Source organism: Salmo trutta, chromosome 14 (genome assembly GCF_901001165.1).
Source record: "Salmo trutta chromosome 14, fSalTru1.1, whole genome shotgun sequence".
NCBI classification, from domain to species: domain Eukaryota; kingdom Metazoa; phylum Chordata; class Actinopteri; order Salmoniformes; family Salmonidae; genus Salmo; species Salmo trutta.
In genome coordinates, this window is record NC_042970.1 from 1749274 (window position 1) to 1766151 (window position 16878).

The window sequence follows — 16878 nt, forward strand, 5'->3', positions numbered from 1 at the left end:
TAACCCTAACAACCTAACCCTAACAACCTAACCCTAACAACCTAACCCTAACAACCTAACCCTAACAACCTAACCCTTATAACGTAACCCTAACAACCTAACCCTAACAACCTAACCCTAACAACCTAACCCTTATAACGTAACCCTAAAAACCTAACCCTAACAACCTAACCCAGAGGTTGCTAATCATACTAACCTTACCCTGATCCCAGATCTGTCTGTGCTTTAGTCCAGGGGTTATCAAATCTCTCCCCAGGACCCCCAGCCGTTCAGGACCCCCAGCCGTTCAGGACCCCCAGCCGTTCAGGACCCCCAGCTGTTCAGGACCCCCAGCCGTTCAGGACCCCCAGCCGTTCCCTGTCCAGGGGTTATCAAACCTCCCCTTAGGACCCCCAGCCATTCAGGACCCCCAGCCGTTCAGGACCCCCAGCCGTTCAGGACCCCAGCCGTTCAGGACCCCCAGCCGTTCCCTGTCCAGGGGTTATCAAACCTCCCCTTAGGACCCCCAGCTGTTCAGGACCCCCAGCCGTTCAGGACCCCCAGCTGTTCCCCGTCCTGGGGTTATCAAACCTCTCCTCAGGACCCCCAGCCGTTCAGGACCCCCAGCCGTTCCCTGTATTAGAACTGTTCTAGAGCTAGCACACCTGATTCAACAAGCTAATCATCAAGCCCTTTAATAGGTCAATCAGGTGAGCTAGTTCAGGGCTACAACAGCATCACCGCTTTAGTCCACTCCTCTGCCTCATGACAGCCAGTCAGCTAAAGCACTTTCAGATCTGAACAGAGACCAGAGTTGCATTCCAAGCTTATGCTCTCTTCAGCTAAAGTGTTAGCAAAAAATAAATGTGTACTAGGTAGGGTTGCATAATTCTGGTAACTTTGCCAAAATTAGACGACTTTCCAGAAATCCTGGATTTAGAAAGGAATGACTAGGAAATCCTGGATTTATAAAAGAATGACTAGGAAATCCTGGATTTATAAAGGAATGACTAGGAAATCCTGGATTTATAAAGGAATGAATAGGAAATCCTGGATTTATAAAGGAATGAATAGGAAATCCTGGATTTATAAAGGAATGAATAGGAAATCCTGGATTTATAAAGGAATGACTAGGAAATCCTGGATTTATAAAGGAATGACTAGGAAATCCTGGATTTATAAAGGAATGACCAGGAAATCCCTGAATCCTCCAACCAGGATTTCTGGAAAACCAGGGAATTTGGGGAAAATTACCGTAATGTTGCAGCCTTAGTAGTAGTGCACCGTTAGAGATGCAGCCCAGGTTACTGACTCCTGTCCTGTTGTCCATCCTCCTCAGGGCGTGACCGACGAGTCTGTGTGTCAACGTTACCTGGTGAGGGGTCAGTACCTGTATAAAAGCCTGGATAGAACCGACGTCTATACTGCAAGTGGACTACAACTCAGGTTCAAGCCCAATAAGGTGACTACAACTCAGGTTCAAGCCCAGTAAGGGGACTACAACTCAGGTTCAAGCCCAGTAAGGGGACTACAACTCAGGTTCAAGCCCAGTAAGGGGACTACAACTCAGGTTCAAGCCCAGTAAGGGGACTACAACTCAGGTTCAAGCCCAGTAAGGGTACTACAACTCAGGTTCAAGCCCAGTAAGGGGACTACAACTCAGGTTCAAGCCCAATAAGGGGACTACAACTCAGGTTCAAGCCCAGTAAGGGGACTACAACTCAGGTTCAAGCCCAATAAGGGGACTACAACTCAGGTTCAAGCCCAATAAGGGGACTACAACTCAGGTTCAAACCCAGTAAGGGGACTACAACTCAGGTTCAAGCCCAATAAGGTGACTACAACTCAGGTTCAAGCCCAGTAAAGGGACTACAACTCAGGTTCAAGCCCAGTAAGGGGACTACAACTCAGGTTCAAGCCCAATAAGAGGACTACAACTCAGGTTCAACCCCAATAAGGGGACTACAACTCAGGTTCAAGCCCAATAAGGGGACTACAACTCAGGTTCAAACCCAGTAAGGGGACTACAACTCAGGTTCAAGCCCAGTAAGGGGACTACAACTCAGGTTCAAGCCCAATAAGGGGACTACAACTCAGGTTCAAGCCCAGTAAGGGGACTACAACTCAGGTTCAAGCCCAATAAGGGGACTACAACTCAGGTTCAAGCCCAATAAGGGGACTACAACTCAGGTTCAAACCCAGTAAGGGGACTACAACTCAGGTTCAAGCCCAATAAGGTGACTACAACTCAGGTTCAAGCCCAGTAAAGGGACTACAACTCAGGTTCAAGCCCAGTAAGGGGACTACAACTCAGGTTCAAGCCCAATAAGAGGACTACAACTCAGGTTCAACCCCAATAAGGGGACTACAACTCAGGTTCAAGCCCAATAAGGGGACTACAACTCAGGTTCAAACCCAGTAAGGGGACTACAACTCAGGTTCAAGCCCAGTAAGGGGACTACAACTCAGGTTCAAGCCCAATAAGGGGACTACAACTCAGGTTCAAACCCAGTAAGGGGACTACAACTCAGGTTCAAACCCAGTAAGGGGACTACAACTCAGGTTCAAGCCCAGTAAGGGGACTACAACTCAGGTTCAAACCCAGTAAGGGGACTACAACTCAGGTTCAAACCAAGTAAGGGGACTACAACTCAGGTTCAAACCCAGTAAGGGGACTACAACTCAGGTTCAAGCCCAATAAGGGGACTACAACTCAGGTTCAAACCCAGTAAGGGGACTACAACTCAGGTTCAAGCCCAGTAAGGGGACTACAACTCAGGTTCAAACCCAGTAAGGGGACTACAACTCAGGTTCAAGCCCAGTAAGGGGACTACAACTCAGGTTCAAGCCCAGTAAGGGGACTACAACTCAGGTTCAAACCCAGTAAGGGGACTACAACTCAGGTTCAAGCCCAATAAGGGGACTACAACTCAGGTTCAAACCCAGTAAGGGGACTACAACTCAGGTTCAAGCCCAGTAAGGGGACTACAACTCAGGTTCAAGCCCAATAAGGTGAAGGAAATACTATATTCACATTCATCTGTTTGCGTGGCACATCATATCTTGGTTCAAATCATATCTTTCATATCTTGGTTCAAACCCAGTAAGGGGACTACAACTCAGGTTCAAACCCAGTAAGGGGACTACAACTCAGGTTCAAGCCCAATAAGGGGACTACAACTCAGGTTCAAGCCCAATAAGGGGACTACAACTCAGGTTCAAACCCAGTAAGGGGACTACAACTCAGGTTCAAACCCAGTAAGGGGACTACAACTCAGGTTCAAACCCAGTAAGGGGACTACAACTCAGGTTCAAGCCCAATAAGGTGAAGGAAATACTATATTCACATTCATCTGTTTGCGTGGCACATCATATCTTGGTTCAAATCATATCTTTCATATCTTGGTTCAAATCATATGTTTCATATCTTGGTTCAAATCATATGTTTCATATCTTGGTTCAAATCATATGTTTCATATCTTGGTTCAAATCATATGTTTCATATCTTGGTTCAAATCATATCTTTCATATCTTGGTTCAAATCATATCTTTCAATAATCTTTCATCTACAGGATAAACTAGATCTCTGTGACTCCAGATATTAAAGCGTTCTCAATGCTTTGGGTAAGGTTGCAAATGGCTGCATAGGATTCCCAGTTGGAATATTCCTGGAATCAGAAAGGGAATAAGCTGGAAATCCTAAAATCCTCCAACAGGGATTTCTGGAAAACCTGGGATGTTACAGGAATTTTGCAACCCTAAATTATCTTGTTTAAAATCTTAAAAATGTCCTGATTCTTTAGGGTTGCATCTCAAATGGCACCCTATTCCCTTTACAGTTCACTACTTTTGACCAGGGCTCATAGGGCTCTAGGGAATACAACTATATAGAGAATAGGTTGCCATTTGGAACGCAAATCGTGTGTTTGGTCCCACCCCAATGGATTTGGTCCCACCCCCAATGTGTTTGGTCCCACCCCCAATGGATTTAGTCCCACCCACAATGGGTTTGGTCCCACCCCCAATGGGTTTGGTCCCACCCTCAATGTATTTGGTCCCTCACCCAACGTGTTTGGTCCCACCCCCAACGTTTTTGGTCCCACCCCCAATGTGTTTGGTCCCACCCTCAATGTATTTGATCCCACCCCCAATGTGTTTTGTGTTGTTTGACAGCAATTCATATTGGTGAAGTTTCCTGAGACTCTCTACACAGTCATCCAGCAGGACATCCCAGCAGCCAATGGGATTATCCATATCATCGACCAGACAATCATGCCCAGGAACATCCTCCCTGACAGCCCAAAGGACGAGCAGGTGTTACCATATAATTAGAATGAGTAGTACATCTCAGCCCAGAGGTCCACTGTACTGCTGGTTTTCCTTCGCACAGTGTTTTTAAATCCTGGTCCTGGGGGGTACATTTGAGTTTTTGCCCACAGCACTAAACACCTGATTCAAATAATCAACTCATCATTACAACTTTTATTAGTGTAATCAGCTGTTAGGGCAAAAACAAAAATGTGCAGTCCTTTGGGTCCCCAGAACCAGGATGAAGAAACACTACCTTAGCATTATACTATGTTACCACTTGTGATTGGATGATACCATAGAGTTGCATAGAGGGCCCCACTCTTCACAAAACAGTGCAATTGAGGACTTTCACCATTTTGAAGTAGCCAATTGGCTGGGACTTCCTACAGTATGGGTTAAGGAAGAATCATGTAATTCAATCAAGGTCAACAGGAGGGATCAGTCCATGAATTATGATCATGAGAAAACATTCCATAACTGCAGGTGGCAGTATGCAACCTTTACGTTTGTTTACAGACTGTCAATAAACTCACAGAAGTAGTAGAAGAAGAAGAAATGAACTACTTTAAAATGGAGATATCCCTCAGATGTGCTGCCTATTTTGACACAGGAGCCATTACGGCAAAGCTACAAAGATGTGCCCTCTATTAAACTCTTTCGATGATACTGACTGATCGTTCTCTCACTTGAAGTTTGCTGATAAGACCATCGGTGAGATCCTGACAAAGGATGGGAAATACAACCGCTTCCTCTCGCTGGTGGACGTGAGTGGCCTCTAATGGTTTTTCACTAGATGTTTTGTTTTCAGGGTTCATATTCACAGAGTCTCAGAGTAGGAGCGCTGATCTATGATCAGGTCCCTCCATGTCCATGAAATTTTATTTATTATGATCTGCTAAACTGACCCAAATCATCCTACTATGAATACAGGCACTGGTGAACCGTATCTGATGTACTTCACCTACTTATTGGACTGTTCTGGCATAATGCTTCTTAAAGCATTCTGCTGCTAGGTTATAGAGAGAGGTAAAGGGGGGATACCTAGTCGGTTGTACAACTGAATGCATTCAACTAAAATGTGTCTTCCGCATTTAACTCTTTGAATCAGAGAGGTGTGGGGGACTGCCTTAATCGACACCTGCCTTGCTCAGGGGCAGAACGACAGATATTTACCTTGTAGAGATCACTAATGATAACGCATGACTTGATCATTGAATATCCAAGACAAATGTCCTGTCCTGTCTGTCTGTCTGTCTGTCCGTCTGTCCGTCTGTCCTTCAGAACTGTGGGACTACTCTGCCTCTGAGAGGTCCTGGTCCCCTCACTGTGTTCGTCCCGACCAACGATGCTGTGGACAAGTTCAGAGACGGCAGGCTGATATATATGCTGTTCCATGTGAGTAGTAATACTATACTATATACATGTATACTGTACCTCGTGAGTACTACCATGTACTATTGTAATGTGCATTCGTAAAGTATTCAGACCCCTTCCTTTTTTCCACATTTTGTTACGTTACAGCCTTATTCTAAAATCCATTAAATGATTGTTTCCCTCATCAATCTACACACAATACCCCATAATGACAAAGTGAAAACAGATTTTTTGAATTTTTTGAAAATGTATAAAAAAAAAAACTGAAATACCTTATTTACATCAGTATTCAGACCCTTTGCTATGAGACTCGAAATTGAACTCAGGTGCATCCTTTTTCCATTGATCATCCTTGAGATGTTTCTACAACTTAATTGGAGTCCACCTGTGGTAAATTTGATTTGGAAAGGCACACACCTGTCTATATAAGGTCCCACAGTCAGAGAAAAAACCAAGCCACGAGTGTACCAAAGAATGTATGCAGAATTGAAGGTCCCCAAGAACACAGTGGCCTACATCAGTCTATAATGGAAGACGTTTGGAACCACCAACACTCTTCTTAGAGCTGGTCGTCCGGCCAAACTGAGCAATCAGGGGGAGAAGGGCCTTGGTCAAGGAGGTGACCAAGAACCCGATAGTCACTCTGACAGAGCTCTAGAGTTGCTCTGTGGAGATGGGAGAACCTTCCAGAAGGACAACCATCTCTGAAGCACTCCACCAATCAGGTCTTTATGGTAGAGTGGCCAGACGGAAGCCACTCATCAGTAAAAGGCACATGACAGCCCACTTGGAGTTTGCCAAAAGGCACCTAAAGACTCAGATCATGAGAAACAAGATTCACTGGTCTGATGAAACCAAGATTGAACTCTTTGTCCTGAATGCCAAGTGTCACGTCTGGAGGAAACCTGGCACCATCCCTACGGTGAAGCATGGTGGTGGCAACATCTTGCAGTGGATGTTTTTCCGCGGAAGGGACTGAGAGACTAGTAAGGATCGAGGGAAAGATGAACGGAGCAAAGTACAGAGAGATCCTTGATGAAAACCTGCCCCAGAGCGCTCAGGACCTTCCAACAGGACAACGACCCTAAGCACACAGCCAAGGTCACGCAGTAGTGGCTTTGGGACAAGTTTCTGAATGTCCTTGAGTGGCCCAGCCAGAGCTCAAACATCTCTGGAGAGACCTGAAAATAGCTGTGCAGCAACGCTCCCCATCCAACCTGGCAGAGCTTGAGGCTCGAGACATCCCGAGGCTGTAATCGCTGCCAAAGGCGCTTTAACAAAGTACTGAGGAAAGGGTCTGAAAACTTATGTAAATCAAATTTTTCAGTTTATTTTATTCTATAAATTACCAAAATGTCTAAACTTGTTTTTGCTTTGTCATTATGGGGTATTGTGTGTAGATTGAGGATAAAACACAATTTTATCCATTTTAGATGTGGAAAAAGTCAAGGGGTCTGAATACTTTCCGAATGCACTGTGTATCTTGATATAGGTGTTATATAATTTACTACTACTATCGATGCTATATTATACTATATATACTATTTTCAAAAGGAATACAATATAAAGGTAATATGGTGTCATTTGGGACGCAGATATTTTAATCCACAGCAATTCAGAAATAATTTGTGAAGGGAAATGGTAGTGATGTGAATACTAGTGAATTCTTCACCCTGCAGTATTCCCAGTGACCCTACAGTATTCCCAGTGACCCTACAGTATTCCCAGTGACTCTACAGTATTCCCAGTGACCCTATAGTATTCCCAGTGACTCTACAGTATTCCCAGTGACCCTACAGTATTCCCAGTGACCCTACAGTATTCCCAGTGACCCTACAGTATTCCCAGTGACTCTACAGTATTCCCAGTGACCCTACAGTATTCCCAGTGACCCTACAGTATTCCCATTGTGAAACTGTTCAATGTAGAACTCTATTCTCTCCCGCTGAAGGCCCAGAACAAACTTCAAGAGCTACTGAAACACCATATCTACTCCCAGGCTGCGGTAAGCACCTTTACCACATGTTACAAGAGCTTATCTACTCCCAGGCTGCGGTAAGCACCTTTACCACATGTTACAAGAGCTTATCTACTCCCAGGCTGCGGTAAGCACCTTTACCACATGTTACAAGAGCTTATCTACTCCCAGGCTGCGGTAAGAACCTTTACCACATGTTACAGGAGCTTATCTACTCCCAGGCTGCGGTAAGCACCTTTACCACATGTTACAGGAGCTTATCTACTCCCAGGCTGCGGTAAGCACCTTTACCACATGTTACAAGAGCTTATCTACTCCCAGGCTGCGGTAAGCACCTTTACCACATGTTACAAGAGCTTATCTACTCCCAGGCTGCGGTAAGCACCTTTACCACATGTTACAGGAGCTTATCTACTCCCAGGCTGCGGTAAGCACCTTTACCACATGTTACAAGAGCTTATCTACTCCCAGGCTGCGGTAAGCACCTTTACCACATGTTACAAGAGCTTATCTACTCCCAGGCTGCGGTAAGCACCTTTACCACATGTTACAAGAGCTTATCTACTCCCAGGCTGCGGTAAGCACCTTTACCACATGTTACAAGAGCTTATCTACTCCCAGGCTGCGGTAAGCACCTTTACCACATGTTACAAGAGCTTATCTACTCCCAGGCTGCAGAAAGCACCTTTACCACATGTTACAAGAGCTTATCTACTCCCAGGCTGCGGTAAGCACCTTTACCACATGTTACAAGAGCTTATCTACTCCCAGGCTGCGATAAGCACCTTTACCACATGTTACAAGAGCTTATCTACTCCCAGGCTGCGATAAGCACCTTTACCACATGTTACAAGAGCTTATCTACTCCCAGGCTGCGGTAAGCACCTTTACCACATGTTACAAGAGCTTATCTACTCCCAGGCTGCGGTAAGCACCTTTACCACATGTTACAGGAGCTTATCTACTCCCAGGCTGCGGTAAGCACCTTTACCACATGTTACAGGAGCTTATCTACTCCCAGGCTGCGGTAAGCACCTTTACCACATGTTACAGGAGCTTATCTACTCCCAGGCTGCGGTAAGCACCTTTACCACATGTTACAAGAGCTTATCTACTCCCAGGCTGCAGAAAGCACCTTTACCACATGTTACAAGAGCTTATCTACTCCCAGGCTGCAGAAAGCACCTTTACCACATGTTACAAGAGCTTATCTACTCCCAGGCTGCGATAAGCACCTTTACCACATGTTACAAGAGCTTATCTACTCCCAGGCTGCGGTAAGCACCTTTACCACATGTTACAGGAGCTTATCTACTCCCAGGCTGTGGTAAGCACCTTTACCACATGTTACAGGAGCTTATCTACTCCCAGGCTGCGGTAAGCACCTTTACCACATGTTACAAGAGCTTATCTACTCCCAGGCTGCAGAAAGCACCTTTACCACATGTTACAAGAGCTTATCTACTCCCAGGCTGCGGTAAGCACCTTTACCACATGTTACAAGAGCTTATCTACTCCCAGGCTGCGGTAAGAACCTTTACCACATGTTACAGGAGCTTATCTACTCCCAGGCTGCGGTAAGCACCTTTACCACATGTTACAGGAGCTTATCTACTCCCAGGCTGCGGTAAGCACCTTTACCACATGTTACAAGAGCTTATCTACTCCCAGGCTGCGGTAAGCACCTTTACCACATGTTACAAGAGCTTATCTACTCCCAGGCTGCGGTAAGCACCTTTACCACATGTTACAGGAGCTTATCTACTCCCAGGCTGCGGTAAGCACCTTTACCACATGTTACAAGAGCTTATCTACTCCCAGGCTGTGGTAAGCACCTTTACCACATGTTACAAGAGCTTATCTACTCCCAGGCTGCGATAAGCACCTTTACCACATGTTACAAGAGCTTATCTACTCCCAGGCTGCGATAAGCACCTTTACCACATGTTACAAGAGCTTATCTACTCCCAGGCTGCGGTAAGCACCTTTACCACATGTTACAAGAGCTTATCTACTCCCAGGCTGCGGTAAGCACCTTTACCACATGTTACAGGAGCTTATCTACTCCCAGGCTGCAGAAAGCACCTTTACCACATGTTACAAGAGCTTATCTACTCCCAGGCTGCGGTAAGCACCTTTACCACATGTTACAGGAGCTTATCTACTCCCAGGCTGTGGTAAGCACCTTTACCACATGTTACAGGAGCTTATCTACTCCCAGGCTGCGGTAAGCACCTTTACCACATGTTACAGGAGCTTATCTACTCCCAGGCTGCGGTAAGCACCTTTACCACATGTTACAAGAGCTTATCTACTCCCAGGCTGCGGTAAGCACCTTTACCACATGTTACAGGAGCTTATCTACTCCCAGGCTGCGGTAAGCACCTTTACCACATGTTACAAGAGGGATCTGAACCCCGGAAAACCACTTTACAAAATTGTACAAAACTTCTCATGTTGTTGATGAGGTCATCTTGCAAGAATGCACCTTTTAAAATGGGCTCCACTCAAACAGACACGTTTAAAACCCTAAATCCTTGTCGCCAAAACTTGTAAATGTTTACATAATATCTTCTACTGCTAAACAACATTAAAACGTTAATACTACTACAGTGAGTGCTAGATTAGATTTTCCAGTTAAACTGCACCTAAAGACTTTCGATTAGGAGTTACTGAGTCGAGCACAGCTATTTATTCCTGTTCCGCTCCTTGCCTACAGAGCACAGCTATTTATTCCTGTTCCGCTCCTTGCCTATGGAGCACAGCTATTTATTCCTGTTCCGCTCCTTGCCCATGGAGCACAGCTATTTATTCCTGTTATGCTCCTTGCCTACAGAGCACAGCTATTTATTCCTGTTCCGCTCCTTGCCTACAGAGCACAGCTATTTATTCCTGTTACGCTCCTTGCCTACGGAGCACAGTTATTTATTCCTGTTTCGCTCCTTGCCTACGGAGCACAGCTATTAATTCCTGATTCTATCTCTGTAGTTGACCGTGGACCAGCTGGCAAGCATGGGTATGATTCAGACTATGGCCAATCAGATCCTACTCGTCAACATCACAAACGATGTAAGTTCTGATATTTCAAGACGAGCTGCTTCCCTATTCCCTATAGGGCCGTGGTCAACAGTAGTACTACACCCTATTCCCCATAGGGCCCTGGTCAACAGTAGTAATACACCCTATTCCCTATAGGGCCCTGGTCAACAGTAGTACTACACCCTATTCCCTACAGGGCCCTGGTCAACACTAGTACTACACCCTATTCCCTATAGGGCCCTGGTCAACAGTAGTACTACACCCTATTCCCTATAGGGCCCTGGTCAACAGTAGAATACACCCTATTCCCTATGGGGCCCTGGTCAACAGTAGTACTACACCCTATTCCCTATAGGGCCCTGGTCAACAGTAGTACTACACCCTATTCCCTATAGGGCCCTGGTCAACAGTAGTACTACACCCTATTCCCTACAGGGCCCTGGTCAACAGTAGTACTACACCCTATTCCCTATAGGGCCCTGGGCAAGAGTAGTACTACACCCTATTCCCTATAGGGCCCTGGTCAACAGTAGTACTACACCCTATTCCCTATAGGGCCCTGGTCAACAGTAGTAATACACCCTATTCCCTTTAGGGCCCTGGTCAACAGTAGTACTACACCCTATTCCCTATAGGGCCCTGGTCAACAGTAGTACTACACCCTATTCCCTATAGGGCCCTGGTCAACAGTAGTACTACACCCTATTCCCTATAGGGCCCTGGTCAACAGTAGTACTACACCCTATTCCCCATAGGGCCCTGGTCAACAGTAGTACTACACCCTATTCCCTATAGGGCCCTGGTCAACAGCAGTACTACACCCTATTCCCTATAGGGCCCTGGTCAACAGTAGTACTACACCCTATTCCCTATAGGGCCCTGGTCAACAGTAGTAATACACCCTATTCCCTATAGGGCCCTGGTCAACAGTAGTACTACACCCTATTCCCTATAGGGCCCTGGTCAACAGTAGTACTACACCCTATTCCCTATAGGGCCCTGGTCAACAGTAGTACTACATCCTATTCCCTATAGGGCCCTGGTCAACAGTAGTACTACACCCTATTCCCTATGGGGCCCTGGTCAACAGTAGTACTACACCCTATTCCCCATAGGGCCCTGGTCAACAGTAGTACTACACCCTATTCCCTATAGGACCCTGGTCAACAGTAGTACTACATCCTATTCCCTATAGGGCCCTGGTCAACAGTTACTTAAATTGTCATTTCATTGTGATTTGGGGAGGGTCACTATTTTATAACTTAATGTTAGAGACATTGACCACTTTCAGGATTAGAAACCATCTATCATAAGTTATACAATTCTAAACATCCCTTTTAAGGACCAATCCTAATTGGTATGACTCTTTATGTGTCTAACAGGGCCTGGTGCTGCTGGGCGGGAAACCTCTTCAGATTACAAATATTATGGCATCCAATGGTGTGATCCATATGATCGACGGGATTCTAGTCCCGCCCTCGATCGTCCCCATCCTGCCGAAGAGATGTGATGTCACAGAGAACAAAATCATTGTGGTAGGTGGAGACGTTCTGTTCTGTTCTATTCTAGTTTATTCTAATTGAGAGAGAGAGAAAAAAATGACTGTGGGCATTGTGATGTTGTTTGTGTGTCTGTTCTCCAGGGCCCGTGTGTGAGGTGCAGCTATCTCTATGAATCCCATTGCCCCGAGGGAAGCATAGAACTGGTAAAATAATCACAGCAATGTTTTCTATTCCTCTCATGATGGTGGCTGGCTGTTAAACATCTGTGCCGGCTATCCCAGATGCATTGAAAAGATCCTAAGCTTTTGCTACATCTTTTTGAGTGTGGCTCCATGTCTGAATCTCTACTCAGCTTCATGGCCTGTATTATTATACAAAGTAGTTCTTACTATTTTTTAAAAATACCAGCTACATAAACAATGACACATATTTCTAATGATTTGTCTACACTGAAATCTAATCAAATGTTTATTTGTCAAATGCCTGCACAGGATACAACTATTTATATTGGTTCTGTTGGTAACGACCCTCTTCTGTTGCTAATAAGATACAGTACTTATTGTTGTTTCTGTACCACAGCAAAGTCACATGAAGGATTGTGACTATGAGGCATATCCTTTCAACCCCACGCTCAATAAAGGTTGTGCTAAATACTGCAACACTACTATTGAGGTAAGTCCTCCTGGTTCATTTTCCTTGTTAATAAGCTCTTGGTTCATTTCCTGGCTTAGCTCTTGGTTCATTTCCTGGCTGAGCTCTTGGTTCATTTCCTGGGTCAGCTCTTGGTTCATTTCCTGGCTTAGCTCTTGGTTCATTTCCTGGCTGAGCTCTTGGTTCATTTCCTGGCTGAGCTCTTGGTTCATTTCCTGGCTGAGCTCTTGGTTCATTTCCTGGCTCAGCTCTTGGTTCATTTCCTGGCTCAGCTCTTGGTTCATTTCCTGGCTTAGCTCTTGGTTCATTTCCTGGCTCAGATCTTGGTTCATTTCCTGGCTGAGCTCTTGGTTCATTTCCTGTATCCTGTATGAATATCTTCTTACTGAAGAATAAAGTAAAGAAAGAGATCAAATACGAACATGATGTTAACAAATAGTTTTGGTTAGGATGACAACAGACTTGCGGACCAAATGTTACCCTATTCTTTAAATAGTTCACTACTTTTGACCAGAGATTTGTGGAGTCCTGTGGAGCCCTATGGAGCCCTATGGGTCCCTATGGGCCATGGTCAAAAGTATGGCACTACACAGGGAATAGGGTGCATTTGTGACCCTGCAGTCTCAGTGAGTGATTTGTTTCTGTTGAGTTTCAGAGAGCAGAGTGCTGCAGTGGGTTCTACGGACCTGAGTGTAAAACCTGTACAGGAGGTTTCCAGACACCCTGTTATGGTAAAGGCACTGTAAGTAAAGACTCTCTCTCCTTAGCAAATCGTTCTCTCAGCAGTCTGACGAGCACGCACGCACGCACGCACAAACACACAAGATGGAAAGATGAAGCCATACTGTTTGGTTGCTGTCTTGCGAACGCCGACCCAACTTTGCTATTTTGTGATTTTTTTTGGCGTTTATCTTCAATTTATCCGCAATATTTTCTTATGATCTACAAAAACTTTTGAACATCAGATCAGCAGTCACTAACCGCAATTCTGGCTTCGACTTCGACTCATCTGCCATGGGCTCTTTGTGTACCTCCGACCCAATCTTCGAGCTACCCAAGAAGAAACGCCAGCGAAAAAGAGGCAGGAGAGCTAAGTGAGACCAAGGCGAAGGGAAAACCAGCCACCACTTCCGTCCATCCCAGTTTCCTAGTCACTTGAAAATAAAACAGATGACAAGTCTGGCTCATCCTTGGGAGCAATTTCCAAACGCCTGAAGGTTCCACGTTCATCTGTACAAACAATAGTATGCAAGTATAAACACCATGGGACCATGCAGCCGTCATACCGCTCAGGAAGGAGACGCGTTCTGTCTCCTAGAGATTAACTTACTTTGTTGAGAAAAGTGCAAATCAATCCCAGAACAACAGCAAAGGACCTTGTGAAGATGCTGGAGGAAACAGGTACAAAAATATCTATATCTACAGTAAAACCAGTCCTATATCAACATAACCTGAAAGGCCGCTCAGCAAGGAAGAAGCCACTGCTCCAAAACCACCATAAAAAAGCCAGACTACGGTTTGCAACTGCACATGGGGACAAAGATGGTACTTTTTGGAGAAATGTCTTCTGGTCTGATGAAACAAAAATAGAACTGTTTGGCCATAATGACCATCATTATGTTTGGAGGAAAAAGGGGCAGGCTTGCAAGCTGAAGAACACCATCCCAACCATCAAGCACGGGGGTGACAGCATCATGTTGTGGAGGTGCTTTGCTGCAGGAGGGACTGGTGCACTTCACAAAATAGATGGCATCATGAGGAAGGACAATTATGTGGATATATTGAAGCAACATCTCAAGACATCATTCAGGAAGTTAAAGCTTGGTCACAAATGGGTTTTCCAAATGGACAATAACCCCAAGCATATCTATATTGTTATCTATATTATTATCTACATAATTATTATTATCGATAGTATTATCTATATTATTATCTATATTACTATCTATATTAGTTTTACCTATATTGTTATCTATATTATTATATATATTATTATTATTAGTGATATTATTATCTATATTATTTGTATCTATATTACTATCTATATTAGTATTATCTATATTATTATCTATATTATCTATATTATTATTGTCTATACTATTATCTATATTATTATTATTAGTGATATTATTATCTATATTATTTGTATCTATATTACTATCTATATTAGTATTATCTATATTATTATCTATATTATCTATATTATTATCTATAATATTATTATCTATATTATTATCTATATTATTATTATCTATATTATTATCTATATTATCTATATTATTATTATCTATATTATTATTATCTATATTATTATCTATATTATCTATATTACTATCTATATTAGTATTATCTATATTATTATCTATATTATCTATATTATTATTGTCTATATTATTATCTATATTATTTGTATCTATATTACTATCTATATTAGTATTATCTATATTATTATCTATATTATCTATATTATTATCTATATTATCTATATTATTATTGTCTATATTATTATCTATATTATTTGTATCTATATTACTATCTATATTAGTATTATCTATATTATTATCTATATTATTATTGTCTATATTATTATCTTTATTTTTTATTATTGATTTTATTATCTATATTATTATTGTTATCTATTTTATTATTATTTATATTACTATTGTCACGCCCTGGCCATAGAGAGGGTTTTGTTCTCTATTTTGGTTAGGTCAGGGTGTGACTAGGGTGGGCATTCTATGTGCCCTTTTCTATGTTTTGTGTATTTCTTTGTTTTGGCCGGGTTTGGTTCTCAATCAGGGACAGCTGTCTATCGTTGTCTCTGATTGGGAGCCATACTTAGGTAGCCTTTTCACACAGGGTTTTTGTGGGAAGTTAATTTATGTTTAGTGTTTTGCACCTTACGGAACTGTTTCGGTTCTTCTCTTTGTTATTTTTGTTTTAGTGTTCAGTTATTAAAATAAGTATGAACACTTACCACGCTGCGTTTTGGTCCGATGATTCTTCCTCTTCAGATGACGAATACTGTTACAACTATCTATATTATTATCTTTATTATTATCTATATTATTATTATCTATATTAGTATCTATATTATTGTTATCTATATTATTATCTACATTATAATCTATGTTATTAATATTATCTATATTATTATTATTATGTATATTACTATCTATATTATAATTTTCAAAATTATTATTATCTTTATTACTATCTATATTATTATCTATATTATTGTTATTATTATTATTATGATTTATAATATTATTATCTATATTATTATTATCTATACTATTATTATCTATATTAATCTCTATATTATTCTCTATATTATTGTTATTATTATTATGATTTATAATATTATTATCTATATTATTATTATCTATATTACTATCTATATTATTATTATTATGATTTATAATATTAATATCTATTATTATCTATATTATTATCTATATTACTATTATTATGATTTATAATATTAATATCTATATTATTATTATTATTATTATTATGATTTATAATATTAATATCTATTATTATCTATATTATTATCTATATTACTATTATTATGATTTATAATATTAATATCTATATTATTAGTATCTATATTACTATCTATATTATTATCTATATTATTAGTATCTATATTACTATCTATATTATTATCTATATTATTAGTATCTATATTACTATCTATATTATTATCATCTATATTATTTGTATTATTATGATTTATAATATTATTATCTATATTATTATTATCTATACTATTATTATTATCTATATTACTATCTATATTATTATCATCTATATTATTTGTATTATTATGATTTATAATATTATTATCTATATTATTATTATCTATACTATTATTATTATCTATATTACTATCTATATTATTATCTATATTATTATTATCTATACTATTATTATTATCTATATTATTATTATCTATACTATTATTATTATCTATATTACTATCTATATTATTATCTATATTATTATTATCTATACTATTATTATTATCTATATTACTAT

General features: G+C 41.5%; 1 protein-coding gene across 2 annotated transcripts in view; it reads left to right on the forward strand.

Moving 5' to 3' along the window:
* The window catches only part of stab1 (stabilin 1), a 204171-nt gene that overhangs the window by 37449 nt on the left and 149844 nt on the right, over positions 1–16878 (forward strand). For both annotated transcript variants that reach the window (XM_029774197.1, XM_029774196.1), the window contains exons 11-20: positions 1319–1441; positions 4153–4293; positions 4983–5054; positions 5572–5685; positions 7616–7669; positions 10631–10711; positions 12064–12216; positions 12324–12386; positions 12763–12855; positions 13490–13576. In XM_029774197.1, the coding sequence (XP_029630057.1) occupies positions 1319–1441; positions 4153–4293; positions 4983–5054; positions 5572–5685; positions 7616–7669; positions 10631–10711; positions 12064–12216; positions 12324–12386; positions 12763–12855; positions 13490–13576 (981 nt within the window). The remainder of the gene's footprint in view (positions 1–1318; positions 1442–4152; positions 4294–4982; positions 5055–5571; positions 5686–7615; positions 7670–10630; positions 10712–12063; positions 12217–12323; positions 12387–12762; positions 12856–13489; positions 13577–16878) is intronic.